Source organism: Kryptolebias marmoratus, linkage group LG20 (genome assembly GCF_001649575.2).
Source record: "Kryptolebias marmoratus isolate JLee-2015 linkage group LG20, ASM164957v2, whole genome shotgun sequence".
Taxonomy (NCBI): Eukaryota; Metazoa; Chordata; class Actinopteri; order Cyprinodontiformes; family Rivulidae; genus Kryptolebias; species Kryptolebias marmoratus.
The window spans coordinates 8,955,685-8,972,907 of NC_051449.1; the positions used below are offsets into that span (position 1 = coordinate 8,955,685).

Genomic DNA, 17,223 nt, shown 5'->3' on the forward strand with positions numbered 1-17,223 from the left:
TATATATATATATATATATATATACATACATAGCACTTTTCTCCTGAAGACCCAGCTAGCATGTCCCAAGGCAGCTTTGTTTTCACGTCCACAGCCTTGCGTTCGCTTGAACTTGACAGAGAAAGGCTGGAGAGGCACAAGTACAAGAGGCAGCTCGCCTCCCATCACCTCAGCAGCTACATGCTGAGGAGCGAGGCCATGGACAGAGCACCACTCAGGTCCAGCTACACCAAGCCACCAGCCACCTGTCAAGATGTGGTCATCCAAAATGCTTTGTATACAGGAGACCTGGAGGCTCTAAAGCGCTTTTTCCCAAGAGGATCCTCGGCAAACCTCATCATAGAGCCACAGGGAGGGGAGATGCGTTGGGTTGCTTGTGGGGAAGGTAAGAAGCATCATCTGTCTTCAGTAGGGGTCTATTTATAAAGTCATTTGATTTTGACAAAGCATATCTGCAAATATTGTATCTCTGGAAATTAGCATGAAAAAAATCTCAAATTAAAGTCATCATTTGATCCTTTAACTATAAGCAGTGACTCACCCTGCTGCAGCTTTTAAAGATGCTGTGATGCCATATTTATAGAAACAGGCCAATATTAATAGAACCCATTCATGTCTACTTTATATTAAGTCCCAGTTGTTCTCTTTTATTTCATTTATATGCAGCTAATTTATTTTCTTTAGGTTCAGTGATGACTCTTTTAGTGAAAGTTAACAAATTCTTGGCCAATTTTCACCTAAAACTGTCTTGTGGGTTACATCACAGCTTTATATTTGGGAAAATCTGTTGAATTTCATTTTTTAAAGGAATGGACTTCAGTTGGTTAGCTGAATGAAAACAAGGCAGTTCTCATGTATTGCACAGTCACTGGACTGGCTTCCACGAATTACACTGGCATGGTTTACAGGGTCAGCACACCACATGACACCTCCCTGAAATAGCTCCATCCGCATCAACAACCCACATAAGTGAGCCCTTCACCAGAAACCACACACCTAAAACAAACAAACAAACTTGCTGGAAAATGGCATATTTGGGGCCTAAGATAAAGTGGAAAAAGCCAAAGAAATATCGTGAAGACGTGATCGCCACAGCCAAGGCCTCAGGCTGCATCCTGCAGTTTTGGAACTCTCTGCTTGTAGGAGACGAGTTGACTCTTCTCAGCATTGTGGACGAGGACGAGTACAGCTACCTGGCTGATGCCATTTATGACACCAGCAACTTAGAGGAGTGGAAGAACTTCAGATTAAACTACAGAAGCCTCAGTAGGTTTTTAAAGTCTCTTTTTCTACAGGAGAAAAACATTAGGATGTTATGATGCGACTGATCAGCTAAACAAAAGCTCTTGTAACATGTCTGCTGCTTTGTAACGCTGCTCTTAACTTTAAAATCGGCTTCATTTTTGCTCCTGCTGGCAGGACTTTGGTCTCTGACTTATGAGCAGGAGCTGACAACGCCGCTTCACGTCACCGCCAGTCGAGGATTTGCAGAGTGCCTGCAACTCTTACTTCAACGTGGCGCAAATGTAGACCTGGCACCTGGAGGCAACACTGCCCTGCACGAGTCCTGTGAAAACGGCCACTCAGAGTGCACCAAGTTGCTGCTGGTCCATGGTGCAAATGCAAATGCTGTCACGGAAGATGGCCTCATGCCTTTGCACGTTTGCACATGCCCTGAATCTCTTGAGTGAGTATGATCAAATAAAGCTCGACAGTGTGCTTTTTTATCTTTTTGTAATGCAGTCACCTGTTAATTGACTACAACAACGATTACAACAGTAGCCAACAGGCATCCATCTTCATGCCAGACCAGAAAATAGTAGCAGCAAAACTCCAACTGATTACCTTAATACAACATTCTTGATTTATTAAAATGAATAGACCGAACTAACTCTCTGAGCTAAGTTTTAACATAAGCCATAATGACATATTTATTGCACCATACAGGAAAAAGAAACAAAGAAAAATAGCCTTTAAATTCAATTATTAGGTGAGGAAACAAGTGCTGGAAGAGTTACTGCAATGTATAGATTCTGCTGCTCAGTTTTTAATATTGTTCTAATACAGTCCACTAGCAAATATGATCAAGCCAAGTGATGTTTAATGACTTAAAATTTGAAATCATTTTAATTAATCCCATTTAGAACATAATGGGTTGCAGTGATGAAGGGCCACTTTAGCTCATCTAGAGTAAAAGGCCTATTTGTGTATATTGGATTAAAAGAAAGTTGGGAATCCACTGATCTAATTTATTCTGTTTTCTGCAATTGTGTCGGCAGATGTGCCAAGTATCTCCTCCAGTATGGTGCTGCAATCAGCGGTTGCAGCCTGGATGAGGATGACACTCCCTTACATGTTGCAGCCAGGAACGGGCTCCTGGACCACGCCGAGCTCTACCTGCGCTACGGAGCCGACGTGAACAAACAGAACGCCGAGGGCCTCACTCCCCTGAACGCGGCATGTTCGCAGCCTCAGGAGGTGCAGGAACTCGAGCGCTACTTCAGAGTGTGCCAGGCGCTGCTGTTGGCAGGCGCTGATGTCCAGACTGTGGATCAGGACAAGCACTCTCCTTTGCACACGGCGTGTAAGAACGCAAACCCAGATGTGGTGGACCTGCTGCTGGCCAACGGAGCCTGCGTTAACAACATGGACTACGGCGGTGAGGCTCCCATGCACAACATCCTGAAGGTGGTGTGCTACAAGACTGCACATCGTCCTGAGAGGATTGTTCGTGCTCTGCTCAACCACGGCTCAATCCGAGTGTGGCCCGGCGCCCTCCCTGTGGTATGGAATTAATGTGGAACAAAAACAATAACACGTGCAGAAGCATTTAATAATGCAGTTCAGGTTGATTTATAGTAATATATTGCATTTATAGTGTGAGCAAATTACTCATCAAGGTGGCTCATTTTGCATAATTAGCAAGTGCTGCACATGTAACAGATTAGGAGTCTTGAAACACTACAGTGTTCATTGGAGACTTCTCAAGTTCACATTCAAATCATTCCCATTCCATGACACAACACGAAGTGTGGCACTCTCTGCAGGAAACAGACTACAACTATCATCGAACCCACGTGCACTAGACAAAATGCCTGGTTCCTAATTAGGCAAGTGTTAATAGGAGATTAATTAGCACTAATTGCATAATTTCCAGTTAAACCCCCGGAGGGAAGACCAATCTGTTCATTTCACAAGTGTTTAATTACTTTATTTCTTCAGTTCTGTGGAGTCACAAGCTCGCTCATGAACTTAAATTATTGCATGAATCCACCCACTCTGCTGTGAGTTGTGATGTGTTCCAGGTTCTGAAGCACTGCTCTGAGTCTCCGTCCACCATCGAGGTCCTCCTGAATGCCTACAGCCACCTCAAAGTCACAGACACCTGGGTTGAGTCTGTGCCTGCCGAGGCCTTAGTGGCAAGTTGTTTAAGCTGTTAAATGATGACTAACTTTTCACCAGAATGTTCTTATAACTTTCCTGTTGTTCACTGTGCAATATTTAAAGTATCTACATGTTTTTTTAAAAAATGACAAGATCTGAATACAAGTCAAAGAATGCTCTTTAAAACCATTTCATTTATGTATATATTAAGTATTAGTGAGCTTTTTCATACATAACATTTAAATGAGACTTAATAATAACAGGAAAATAAATGTCTCACATTGCAAGGAAAGATTTAAACATCTTACAGTTATATTTTATATTCAAAAATGGCTAAAGGTACATGAGTATTGTTTTAGAATTGCCTGGCTGTGACATTACTGAGCATATTAATCACTTAATGTTTTGTTTCTGCTCAACCAGGAGAACAGAGAGTTCTTTGAGTCCATCTTCTCTCTGGCGATGACGCCTCGTTCCCTGCAGCACTTGGCACGCTGCAGACTCAGGAGCCTCCTGGAGGGACGGGTGCTCAAAGTGGTCCCAAAGCTGAATCTGCCCACCTTCATTAAGGACTACCTGCTCCTGGAGTGCAGAGGATATGTCCACTGAAACCACATTTCTGAGCTCACTGACTGTTTGTGTTAGATACGAAAGATTACTGCTTCAACCTGGAAGAGGTTTTTTACTGACAAGCTAGTTTAAAATGAAAGTTTATTCTGCCACACACGAGTACTTCTGGAGGAAAACAGGACATGCTGCTGGGTTTGTGCCTTTTTTGAACGAGCTCAGGGTTTCAGCACATTAATTTTGTGATTTCGCACCACCAGAGGGCGCTATAGTCTAGAACGGACAGAGAAAATAGTGGATGAGCTTGGCAATTACGGTTAAATGGAATAACCTGTCTGCAGTTTTATGCACAATAATTGTCATGGGTTGATTTTAATGCACACAGTTATGTAAAATAATGCCATAAAAATATTATTATAAAAAAAACAATCATCACAAAAATGTTTAAATTAGATGATTTAGTTAAAATGTTTCAGAAAATTTTAAATTAACCATCCTAACAATTTAAATGGCTCAAATATCGCATTATTTAATATTTATTTATGGCTTTTTTTTAATCTTTTATTATTTTATATTAAATGGCAAAGGGACAGGTGGTGTGATAAAAAAATACTTTAAAATGTAAACAGCAAAACAACTTTTAGGGTTAAAGAATTATTGATGATAGAAGACTTGAACTGCAGACTATCCAATAAAATACAGGACAATTAAAAACCATATATCAGGTTATTTGAGTTAAATGGTTAAATATCATTTTCCCAAAGAGACTGAGTCTCTTTGTGAACGTTTATACAGTAAACGATGCAGTTTACTCACTTTATTAATGTTTAGTGATGTTTTAACAACTGAACCAACAATAAACCCTAATAAATGTAAAAAAAAAAATCATTAGAACTTGGCTTCTTTTTTTTTACCAGAAAATATTTTAGAATATGTGCTCTTTTTTAATACAAATCGGATTTGGTTATTTAAAAAAGGTCGTTAATAATAATAATAATAAAAACGTGCGCAGATGAATAGTAGGATACCAGGAAAAGACAGGATGAGGAGCTCGGCAAATGGTTTCGATAGATCAGAGAGGTGCTGCTGAAGTCAGATGCAATTATAAGAATTAGCCTGGCCTGGCCCTCCACAGCTAATCAGAGTCGGTGGTGATATGTTTATGTCCTTATGCAATCAGACGACCGGTTGGAGAGCCCGGGCACCCAGGACTCAATAGGGCTAATCATCATCAGTTTCCACTGCCATTTAAAGACTGAGATGATCTGCGATTAAGCCAGTGCTTAAAGAAAAGAGAGGAGTGATTTTTTTTCTGTATCCCTCTTTATTCTTCACGTGTATCTTTTTAAGAGACAAATTACTCCGCTCGAACAAAACGCGCAAAGCAAAACGTGTGCAGTATTTATTTATTTATTTTTTTCAAAAAGAACAAAATGATTTAAAAAACATACAAGGTGTTTATATTGAGAAATGATTTTCAAATTTTAAACAAAGTTAAAATCCATATATATTTTTTTCTAAAAAAAAAAAAAAGCAGCCCAGATTTGACTTTGCCCGTGTCCACACATAGCAGTTGACCTCGCATAAGTGTCTTTTATTTGGATCTAATTTCGCTCAGAGTATCTCTCTCCAGGGAACAATTGTTGCGGCACTTCTTTTCTTCCCGAAGCCCGGCGCTTTTGTTTTTCAGCCGGCGGAGAATGAGGACAGCTAGCGGTGAAACATCTGCCTCTCCTCCCCTCCCGACTCCGATGCCCCCCCNGTATCCCCGACAAAAAGGGGGCCTGGCGTTGTTTTACGCTGTCCCCTTGAATCCAGAGTAATTACTTATCATCAATCAAAATTAATAATAGCTGATTGGGTTGGTGTGGTCAACGATTATAGAAGGGGAAGGGCTGGAGCAGTCTCTCACACCGTTTTCGCAGTCAATGGTGAAACCTGGAAAAGAAGAAGGAAAAAAAAAAGTTGAGGTGGGGGTAGGAGGGCTGTGGGTGCGACTCGTCTATTTGGTCTCCACTGGGAAACTACCGCCTCTCAAGACGGCCAAAAAGTCAGAGGCTGAATAAGGAAATGAAGCGTAATTTGAGGAAGATTGATGAGCCCCCAGGGAAACACCCCCCACCCCCCCTTTCAGTCCTCTTGTATTGCAGATGATAACCAATGCGCTCCCGGCCTCTGTTCCTGCGCGCACTCACTCACACGGCGCGTCGGAGAGGGGCGGGAGGGAGGAGCCGCGGAGAGAGGGGGAGAGGGGGAGAGGTAGATAGATAGAGAGAGAGCGTGTGTTTATGTCTCAGTGTGTGACGAATAAGAGGGGAAAGGGGACACAACAAAGCGCCCGACTGACTCACGCTTCTCCGAGCGCAGAAATCCGGGGAAAGGGGGTCCGCTCCCAGCGATGACAACACGCCACAGGATCTACCTTCAGTCCGCTCTGTGTTTTTGAAGTTAACTTTCGCGCGTCGGCGAGGAGAGGACATTTGGTGCCAGGCTTTCCGCTGCAAACAGAGAGTTCTGCTGCAAAAATGCAACGACCAGGCGGTCAGGGGACTGCGTTCTCAATCGACTCTCTGATAGGAACCCCTCAGCCCAGGCCGGGACACCTCCTCTACACGGGCTACCCGATGTTCATGCCCTACAGACCTCTGGTGATCCCACAGGCTCTGTCCCACTCGCCCCTGTCGTCCGGGATCCCTCCGCTCGCGCCGCTGGCTTCCTTCGCGGGGCGGCTCACCAACACGTTCTGTGCCAGCTTGGGACAGGGGGTGCCGTCCATGGTGGCGCTCACCACGACGATGCCGAGCTTCTCGGATCCCCCGGACAGTTTCTACCCGCCGCAGGAGCTGCCCGGGCCCCGTCTGAGCGCCGCGGACCCCGGAGCGAGGAGACAGGAAAGCCCGCACTCCGACGAGCTGCACAGCCGGGACAAGGGCTCCGAGCTGCTCAACTTTTCGGAAACTTTTCAGACAATATCAGGTAAGCCCAGCCTATTTTAGACCTCGCGCTCGGCCGTCGCATTCAAGCCTCGGGACGTGCGCGTAAAAAGTTGGCGCTGTGCGTAAAGCGCGTAAAATCAAAGTTTGCCTCAGCCGGGTGCTGCCAGGTTTGTGTGTTGACAGAAATGCAAATGATGCAACATGTGTCAGAACATGTAGAGTTTATAGGACATTTGTTACTTTGGAAAATACAATAAAATCATGACGTGGCCTGAGCTGAATTAATTATTGAACTGATTGTTAAAGAATCTGACAGTAAACACATCTAAATTTTAACATTACTAAAATCAGTGTGTAGGTAAACAACAATTAAAGATTTTCAAATTTGTACTTCAGTGATTAAATCCTGCAAAACAACCTAGAGTACAATTTTCTCTTCAAATGTTTTAATTTCGTGTGCGTTTTTCGGGGATTTTTTTATGCGGACGCGATCTGATGTGATCAGAAACACTTGAAATGTTTTCCACTTGTGACTTACGAACTCTTTAGACATCTGGACTCAGTTTGTGAACCTTTGTTCGTTTTTTTCTCTTTCTCTCCCCACCTTTTATTTGTTTAGGTGAGACCAAGCTGTACAGTTCAGACGACGAGAAGCTGGACCTAAAATCTGCGGACACGGTGTGCAGCGACAGGGAGGACAGCTCGGCGGACAGCGAGAACGAGAGTTTCTCGGACGGCAACAACTGCGGGCCCCTGTCCCAGAAGGGCAAACTAAAGGCCGGCTCCCAGGAGGCGCTGCCGACCGGAGGCTCGGCCGGGAAGAGCCGCAGGAGACGAACAGCTTTCACCAGCGAGCAGCTGCTCGAACTGGAAAAGGAGTTTCACTGTAAAAAGTACCTTTCGCTGACTGAGCGCTCGCAGATCGCGCACGCGCTGAAACTGAGCGAGGTGCAGGTGAAGATCTGGTTTCAGAACCGCAGGGCCAAGTGGAAACGGATCAAGGCCGGCAACGTCAACAACCGGTCGGGGGAACCGGTGAGGAATCCCAAAATCGTCGTCCCCATCCCCGTACACGTCAACAGGTTTGCTGTGAGGAGTCAGCACCAACAGATAGAGCAGGGGACCAGACCGTGAACTCAGACACAACAGCCGACAGAAATATCCTGAAAAGAAGAAAAAAAAACTGAAGCTGACTCTTTGTCCCATTGAATTTGTTGAACGCATGAAGAACAAAAACGGAGGATTCAGTTTGTTTGTTTGTTTGTTTTTTGTCTGAGAGGTGAGACACAGACAGATAAATTATTCGTGTTTTCTTTTTTTTTTAATTTATTCTCCTGTGAATAATGTAAATAGAAATGTGCACTATGAGATGTGACTGTAAATACTTTTTAAGTATTTATTTGTAGGGCCCAAAAAACGTTCCGTTAATTACGTGCATGTCCTCATTTGGTGAAGAAATTCTGGTTTATTTTTTTGTTTGTTTGTTTTTGTGTTTCGTAATATTTGTTGACCACATTTGCATGGAACTGATTTTCCATTTTGGTTGGCACATTTGGGGAGATATTTGTTAAGGGTTTAAAAAAAAGATGTGAAGGAAATAACGACAAGGGACAACTGTAAAGTATATTTGACCTAATAAATCGCTTTATAAGAAAGCTGGAATCCAGTTTGATTTTTTTAAGGTAAAAGAATAACATGAGCAAGATCGGTTTTGTAAATGTGTGACATTATTTTAAAAACTTGTTTGATGGAAATAAAAAAGTAGCTTGAATTGTGTAAACAGAACTACAGATTTTTTTTTAATCGTCACATATTCAATAAAATGTCCACATTTTTACATTTTTATGCACAATCTTTAAAGTTTTCTGATCGTTCAAATGGTTTAACTGGAAAAAAAGAACATTTTATATTGAATAACGAGCTTCAGTGCCAAAAGTTAAAGGATTTTTTAAAATGTTTCTGCTGATGCAAGGTCACATGACTAGTTTTTAATCTCCCGAAGTTACAAATGATTTTTTTTCCCCCTCCCAGATCCATCAGAACCTGAAAGGTAGATGAGTGTTTTTTAAATAGCTGCAGTGATTGATTTCTCTTCAGGAGGCCATGTGGACTGATGGCTCCTCATTAGGCTGAGCACATTCAACACATTGTAATGAACTTCTCTATCAGTCAACACACGCACCAAAAACCGACAGCACATCCATGTGATTTTATGGCAACAACAACAACAACAAAAAAAAAATGCATTCTGTAAGAGGAAAAATGGAGTCATTCCGGAAAGACACTTGGAAAAAAGATAAATGCTTCTATTAACCGACATTCAAAAGAAATGTATTATTTTTGTGGGACATCAGAATGAGTGTTTCACATTTTTTAAGCCAAATAATAGATTTGATTTAACATTTGGAAAGAAAGAAATCAGAATCAGATATTTAAAAGACTAACAACATCAAACCCTTTCCTTTGGAATTTATTTTATTAAGAAAAAGGAATCTTTTCTTACAGATGAGGCTTATTTCTTCTACATTTTTTCCCCTTGTGTTTTTACTAATACTGGATAAGGAAACATGCAGAAAAAGGTAAGAATATTTGAATAATCTGTTGCTAAAATCATATCTGACCACATCCTGTTGCAGGAAGGAGAAAAAAAATCTCGATGCTTTTATGGAAACTCTCAGTTTCTCTGAACCGTTTCCAGAAACCTCTCGTATTGGAGTATTTTCCCTTTGTTTCAGATATTTGATCAGTTTTCCTTCCAAAATCAAACTTCAGCTCTCTAATTTTGAGTCACAGCCTCCGCTTAACACTGATGATGAGGCAAGATTCTTCAAATATTTCACTTAATGTCTGGTTAGGTCATGAAGCTCTGTCCTGAACCAGAGTCTGTTTAGGTATCCTAAAATATACTTTGCCTCAGTTTTGACCTCAGAGCACAAACAGGCCTGTCATGACCCGGGCACCCATGAGGTGTGATGTTTATTTCTCCGTCCACCTCATACATCAAGACTGTGACACTTGGATGGGGATTCAAGGAGTGATCATCATGTAAAGGGGCAGTGGGAAGTTTTATTATGGCACAAGAGCTGACTAATAGCAATTCCACAACATTGTGCCAAAAGTGCAGCAGCTATTTTAGTCTCCCATGAGCTGCACCGGTGGAAGTGATGATGAGGAGCAGAGACAAAGCTCATCCACCAACTTCAGTTCATTATCAAGATCCTGTGAGGGGGGGCTTGTTTCTAAGTTTCTCTGAGATGCTTATTCTATATTTGGAGAAAAACAAAACAAAACAAACAAACTTCTCTGGAAAATGTTCGGGTTTCCTGGTAATTTTCTGAGTTAAACTCTTCCTTTAAAACCCCCCAATTGGCTACTTGAATCCCAAATTGAAACATCAAAAGTTCTATTCCAGTAAAGATGCTTAACTACGTCCTCATTCCCACCTGCAGCGATAGGGAGAGGAAAGTGAGGGACCTCATTACTGTCCGGCTGTGTGAGCGTGCCGGCAGCTCAGCGCCGACTGGAGGCCTGACTCCTTGGGAGGGTCCGGGCGGTTGTGGCTACAGTGATGTATGGGCAGATGCATCAAATCGCACAAGATAAACAAGCGATGAGTTTCATCAGGGCCATCATAGCTTTAATTTGGCTGCCTAATGAGTCAGATCTAGTGGCGGAGATAAGAGTTGTCAGAGGCCTGGCTCTAATGAATTTCTTGCCACTTGTAATCAAGGTTGCCTGTCTGAGGGGGGATGATTAATGGAACCCTGGAGGATTCCCTCGGCCCTCAGCCTTCATTACATCTAATGCATTCTCAGGCAAATTAACAGCAAAATGCAGGCAAAAGCCAACAGGGAAGGGAAAGAGAAAGAGGGAGGAAAGGAGAAAATGGAGGAAGGTGATGGGAACTGAGCATTTATATAAGACAAAAGGAGTTAGGGGGTGTTGTGATGGTGGAAGAGCCAGGTTAGCAGAGATGTACGGAAATTTGCATATTAGTGAGAGGATATCGAGATCCGTACGGAAACACAAGTTCAGAGGGCAGAGTGCAACATGAATGCAGTGGTTAGACATGACAGAGCTGAAATTGATAAATGGATGTCCAGGTCTGTAGGGATTCTGAGGAGGAGAGATGTTGAGACTAACAGAGTGAAAATAATTACTGATAAAGAGGTGGAAGGGGTGAAGAAAGGAGGGGCAAATGAGCGCAACAGGAAGATATTTAGATTAAGACGGGGAACATGTAGGATAAACTGCAGTTCGACCCTTCCTTGATACAAAACTCAAGCAGACATGAGGTCATTATTAACAGGCAGCTAAAAAGGCTGTTAAAGCAGCCCATGGCAAAGCAGCGAGGTGTTATGGAAATATGGATTTAATGTTTGCAAATACGGTTTCGTCAGGTCTTTGTATACCCATCTATCAGCCTCAGACCCACCTCTGCAATCTCAGAGGCAATTTGTCTGAGAAGAGGTGGGCGGCAGAGAGCCCTCCTCACTGTTTAGCAGGCCCTGATGAAATATCAAAACACACAGCAGCACAAGCAAGTGCTCCAGTCTCACCACAACAAACACAAGTGGCCAAGGTCTGCCAAGACGTGAGGCATAATAAATTGACGGACAGAATTTTCTCCTGGTGGTTTTTTTTTCCCTTTCTTTTTTAGTGACATTTCTCAGGAAATATGGATTAAGCAAGTAAATGTCAACAGGACTTATTAAAGGAGGAAACTATCAAGTGTTAAAATTCCTAAATACTTTTCATTGTTTACCATCAGTTGTGACAAAGCCACATATGTGCTCATGTTTAGTTCACCTACAATCTACTTCAGACACGAAACTATCATGTTTTTTCATCTTAAAAGGATATTTGTTGGAAATGAGGTTCCATAGAGTACTTTTGAGCAGTCAGTATCTTACCTGCAATAAATAAAAATCAGAGCAAAATCATTTTGATAAATCAGAGGGAGATTTTTTTTATAAAAGAGCTGCCTTAAACACTTATCGATCCAATTAAGACTGAATTTCCAACATAAGTTGGCATCTATTTGGAAACATTTTATTGTGAATATGCAAAATGTTTCCATTGATTCAGCCTTGCATCTGATGTTCAAGAAACCTCAAAACTGACTGTACTTAAAATCAAACAAACCTTGAAATCCTTGTGATTTTTTAAGAACAGCTAAAATACAGCTTTCTGAAAAAGATGACATCATAACCCCAACTCGAATCAAACCTACGTCTGGAGGGCGTCCTCCTTTTCGTGCTGCATTTCTTTTGCACTCAGCATACAAGCTTTGTTCACATGTTCCATTCCTCATTTCCTGTTTTTTCTTTTATAAATTTTTGTGGCAGCGTTACAGCACCACACACAGGCCTAGCATAGCTACTGTTGAGTTTTGGGTTGTTTTTGGTGTTTCCGTGTAGATGAAAGTATTTGTAGAAACAGTTCCATGTTTACAAGGCCATTTTTAGAAACTAATAGTAAAACATATCTTTTTTGGAAACACTGTTTCTGTGTGGATAAGGCCATCCTTTGCACAACTTCAACATTTTATAGCTGTTTAAGCAAACCTTATGTTGTGGATTTTTACACAACATCACGTTTGCATCACATAGTTACTTCCCATGTTGCAGTGAAACGTGCACAGCGTTCCAGCCGTTTAAATGACTGTTTGACACAATGTCAGCAATTCACTTGCATTGTTCACATTTTTCTTTGAGGTTTGACTTGTTTTAGGTGGTGGAAATTGCTTCTGAAATGGGCCCTCCTTTGGGTAGTTGTAAACTGTGCTTTCTTTAAGTTCTTTAAGTGACAGTTAGCAATAAGCTTGTGGCTATAATAAAGTATTTAATAGCCAAGAAGCCCTCGCTGACTTAAAATAGTCAGGGGAACATAAAGACATCTGCAAGTAATTCGGTCTTGATCCGGGAAGATTTTAAACCAATTGCAATTACATTCTGAGGCAAAATTGTAGGTTATGTAGGTACTTGTGACATTATTTTGTCCTATAAGAATCGGTAAATACCAAAACAGAGAGGAAAGCGAGACAAAAACGACAAACACAAACATCTGTAATTGCCTCTTGTAAGGAATCGGGTTGAGAGCATTTATTTTTCTCGACCTTTAATTGCAACTCCTCCGTGTTAAGCCCGCGCCGAGGAAGGAAGAGGCCAAACTAAAGATAGAACCAGGTAATAAAAGTGCAAACAAAGCTGGCCAACAAAAAGAGGAAGAGGATGAAGATATGCTGAGACTAGATTAGCAGGAAATAAGTGGATTAGTGAGAGCTTGACTCCTCTGAACACTGAGATCTTTCAGGTTTTTTTCCCCCTTCGGTGTTGTGCTGCCCGACACTAAGCTCAGCTCTTTATCTTAATCCTCTTTTCAGCAACTGTTGGGGGTCCCGCAGGCAGGAAGTGAAGAGGTTGCAATAATTAGCCCAAGACAGGCCTGGTTGAGTTGTGTCAGACAACAGATGTGATGAAGGGACACGTAACAAAAAAATAAAAAAATAAAAAGATGAATGTATGAAATGATTGCATTGGGTGAAGATACATTCTCACCTTGTCTCGAAGGCTTCCACAGGTAGATGCGCAACGGTGAAGATGATGGAGGATGAACGAACAACACGTACACATGACAAATGTGTCAGTTTCCCCAAATCCAGGGAAGGCTACATTGTTTTATTTGAGTGTTTATTAATAGGTCAACAGTCAGCCAAGCATCCAAGCATACAACATGTTACTCTTTAGCTTCTGCCTAGTTTCACGCTCTGAACATGAAGGGGAAATACAACGGGAAAAATGAAAACACACACACAAAAAAAAAGATATTTACATACTGCATTATAAATATGTCAAATGTACATCATTATACACAAGTACCAAAGATGCTCAAGTAAATGTCAACAGAAGGACTTAAAAATATCCTTAAAAAGAGAAACAAAAACAACATATCAAAATGCGGTTTATGGATCAAGATGACCAAAACCAGTTCGGTTTGTTTCTCCAGGAGGTTCTCGCCTTTAGATAAAAGCATTCAGCTAATATTTACACTTCATATTGTGTGTGGGTTCAAACAGGCAGGTTTCTAGTGTGTTTTTTTTCTCTCTTCCTATCATCTACAGTATGTAAATAAGGTTTCAGGTCATCAATGTACACATTTGAAGTCATCTGTTATCCCACTGGACAAGGACATGTACTCAGTGGAATAAGTTGGTCAAGTAAAGATCAGAAATAAGGCTAATATCACAGTACAGTAGAAGTAGATAAAAAAAACAGGTTGAATTTATGGCTGCTTTTTTGAGGGCTTCAATAAATTAGTTTGGGATTTTTTCTTTTTCGCCTTCTTGATAAAAGTTAAACAAGTAGGTTGACGTTGGTTTTACATCCAAGTTTTAGCTCTGTACTCAAACACAGACACAAGAGCTATCAATCATCTCAGCTAATGTGAGAGGCTGAACAATTCTGGCACGACCGGGCCAAAATTTACCAATAAACATTCAGCCTGTTTTGTTCAAGTGATCTAAGAATCTACATGAACGCTGCTCCTCCTCCTCGCTCCATTTCAGGCTGCAGACGGTGACAGGAGTGCCAATCACATGTCATTTCAGAAAGATTATGTTCATATTAACAATTTAAAAAATTCAACCAAGCATACAAGAAGTAACACTTGAGTTAAAGGCTAAAAATCCTGCAGGAAAAGTTTCATCTTTGGCAACAAATACTTGAGAAGCAACCTAAAAAGGAAGATGTAGTTCATAATGAACTAAGTTTTACAATAAAAAGACATTTTTTTGCTGCAAACTTCATCTTTCCTGCTGTAGTGGCTGGAAGTTTAGGTTACATTTCCTACGAAAGCCGGAAGCAAATTTAGTTTTTCCGCTTTCAGAACCCTCATTTATTTATGTTTTTGTGTGGTATCGAAAATGCCTGCCTGCTGCAGGATAATTTTTTTTATTTTTGGGAACCACGTCACAATAAGGGCTCTTTTATAAAGGATTCATTAATGCTTTACAATAGGTTATTCATTAGTTCGTGAACACTTATTAACCATTTATAAAACTGTTACAAAACACTGTTCATATATTAAAACAGACTCACTGTTTGGCAAGAACAAGTTCTGCACTTATATTCATTTATTCATTCAGTCAATTAATTACTGAATGAATAAATTAATAGTATTGCTCAGTTTACTTTAACAAAATACCTTTATTTGCCAAAACCAACTTTGTATCTACAGATGCTCACAGTGTTTACATGCTAGTAAACTACTAACAAATGTTTGATATTTAAAATGTAAATTATGAAAAATAAAAGTGTCTGAACAGTGTTTTCTAACTGACTGTTGGCGTTTTATAAAGTGTTTACAAACCCCATGAATAATTTATTTATATCTCATTTAAATCTTTCTAATAGGGTCCTTATTAGGAAGTGGCACAATGTTGTTTTCCATCTTTAGAAAAAAAAATAAAAATAAAACTGTCAAACTACTCCTTCACAGTATCACTGCGTCCTCTTTTAAGCACATGTTCATTTTTGAGTTGAAAACAGAAAAACTGTTAAAGCAACAACAAAAATAATAAAGATTAGGTACCGTGTAATTACTTGCTCTGTAAACAAATAAACAAACAAACAAAAAAATATCTGCCTTTGTAAACTAACAAATGTTTCAAAAACCTTACAAATAGCTGAAAACCCTACCTGAAGTCTTTTTCTTATTCAAATTAATTAAAAAGAAAAAAGTGTCTTATCATGTCTGTGGAATACTGTACATTTTTATAAATAAAAAACTTATACTTCCCTCTATAAACATGGTGTGATTGAAATCCCTTTTATAGCCTATTCTTCAGTCACATAAATGTGTTTTCTTTACTCTCTGCTCTCAGACTGACATTTTCTTCAGGACAGGAAAGCCTTAAGGAAAGGAACAACTATTTCATATTGACTAAAAGTCTGAAAAGGATCAGACTGTTCTTATTAGGAATAAGGCAAAGGAACATGAACTACTATTTTACAGAAATCTGTACAATAAAACACAGTTATGTTCCCAAATCTTCACTGTAGGTGTCTGTCTCCTCTCTAGTGTCCTTAACAAACAGAAATGCCCCCCGGAGCTCACCGGAGCTCACCGCTGCGCACTTTTACAGACATAGATGAAACGTATCGTACAAATATGTTCAAACACACACACAGACGCAGACACACACAGACAGACAGTACCACAAATGCATTTCACAGCAACAATGTCGGATATGATCTTTCGAGTACCAGTTTTACAGCTTTCAGTCAAAGGAGGATCTTTTGGCCTGAACTTTAGAGAAGCTGGGGAACAATTACCAACACAATTCAGTCAATTGTAAAATTATTCCAACAAAGAGATCATAATGGTGGAATTTGGTAGCTCCAATCAAACCTTTGAATCTGAATGAATTCTGATTGAAGAGGCACGCTTACAAAGCCACGTGGCTTAATGGTCGTAAAATATTATGTGTCTTAATTCCTTCATAGTCACGGACACTTTTACTGAAGGATTGTGGCAAAGAAAATGACTCGCTTTCAACCAATAGGAATTCTGCAATCAGCTCCTTTATGATGATCCGAATCCATTTCGCTGTGAATTAAGTATCTAAATCATTTGGCCTCTTTAACTCTAATTGCTTTGCCTTTGTATATGAATAACACGTCAAGAGTTTGATAGCCGTGTTGAAGACATGCATCATTATGGAAGCTGTAACAGCTACTGTTGTCGTCAGAGATTTAGTTTGTCTCCAGATCAGTTCAGCCACTCTTTGCAGTTTTGTTATGCTGCTTAGGCGTGAAAGAGGAAGTTTCTGGCACAATATAAGCTGAATTCACATCACAAAGAGGGGAAGACATAATAGGAAATGTTCAAACATTAAGGAAATGCTTTTTTTAGGGCAGATATGAATGCCAGAAGGAAGTCAACATTTGTTTGGTTGATGCTTATAAACAAAGACAAAAAAAACACAAAAGCTTAAAGCTAATCATGATCCTTTCAGACCAAGAATTAATAAAGTTAGGAAACAAAATGATCAGTATATTAAAAAAAACAAAAACACAATGCACAATCTCCACATCCAAACTTGCAGCGCAGTGAAATATGAACAGTAAGTCGATCGCTCCTGATATGTCTCCGTTCGTACAGATTCTGGGTTACACAGTGTGAAACAGGAAGGAGGAAGAAGAGACACAAGGGTGGGTTTTTTTTGTTGTTGTTGTTGTGTGTCTGCAGTGGTGATCTGGCTTCTACATGATGCTGATGCTGCGGTTGAGATCACACTGGGCGTTGTTGTTGATGTTGGGGTTGTGGAGGCTGA

The 17,223-nt window shown here is 40.6% G+C and overlaps 3 protein-coding genes across 4 annotated transcripts in view; 2 read left to right on the top strand and 1 right to left on the bottom strand.

The window, feature by feature from the left end:
- The first annotated feature begins 19 nt into the window (after positions 1-19).
- On the top strand, positions 20-4,519 carry asb10 (ankyrin repeat and SOCS box containing 10). Of its 2 annotated transcripts, none has more exons than XM_017425931.3 (5): positions 20-385; positions 1,420-1,687; positions 2,280-2,784; positions 3,306-3,419; positions 3,808-4,519. In XM_017425931.3, exons 1-5 carry the CDS (start codon positions 61-63, stop codon positions 3,991-3,993), a joined length of 1,398 nt encoding a protein of 465 aa, XP_017281420.1. In that variant the 5' UTR covers positions 20-60; the 3' UTR covers positions 3,994-4,519. The 2 variants fall into 2 exon arrangements, with proteins under 2 accessions (XP_017281420.1, XP_017281421.1); XM_017425932.3 differs by lacking the exon at positions 20-385 and adding an exon at positions 872-1,266.
- A 1,738-nt stretch (positions 4,520-6,257) lies between these two features.
- gbx1 (gastrulation brain homeobox 1) lies at positions 6,258-8,542 on the top strand. Its single transcript, XM_017425951.3, has 2 exons — positions 6,258-6,927; positions 7,507-8,542. The coding sequence occupies exons 1-2, from the start codon at positions 6,477-6,479 to the stop codon at positions 8,019-8,021; spliced, it is 966 nt and encodes a 321-aa protein (XP_017281440.1). The 5' UTR covers positions 6,258-6,476; the 3' UTR covers positions 8,022-8,542.
- Positions 8,543-13,532: 4,990 nt separating this feature from the next.
- Positions 13,533-17,223, bottom strand: part of agap3 (ArfGAP with GTPase domain, ankyrin repeat and PH domain 3) — a 116,649-nt gene continuing 112,958 nt past the window's right edge. The window contains 1 exon segment of the mRNA XM_017425983.3: positions 13,533-17,223. Coding sequence (XP_017281472.1) covers positions 16,939-17,223 — 285 coding nt within the window. The 3' untranslated portion in view covers positions 13,533-16,938.

What these genes read in the sequence shown, in the direction of transcription:
- gbx1 (XM_017425951.3), top strand. Translation starts at nt 6,477, where the DNA reads ATGCAACGACCAGGCGGTCAGGGGACTGCGTTCTCAATCGACTCTCTG. An exon ending in AACTTTTCAGACAATATCAG is followed by an intron (nt 6,928 to 7,506) that starts GTAAGCCCAGCC and finishes TTATTTGTTTAG; the next exon opens with GTGAGACCAAGCTGTACAGT.
- asb10 (XM_017425931.3), top strand. Translation starts at nt 61, where the DNA reads ATGTCCCAAGGCAGCTTTGTTTTCACGTCCACAGCCTTGCGTTCGCTT. An exon ending in GGCCCGGCGCCCTCCCTGTG is followed by an intron (nt 2,785 to 3,305) that starts GTATGGAATTAA and finishes GATGTGTTCCAG; the next exon opens with GTTCTGAAGCACTGCTCTGA. An exon ending in TGCCTGCCGAGGCCTTAGTG is followed by an intron (nt 3,420 to 3,807) that starts GCAAGTTGTTTA and finishes CTGCTCAACCAG; the next exon opens with GAGAACAGAGAGTTCTTTGA.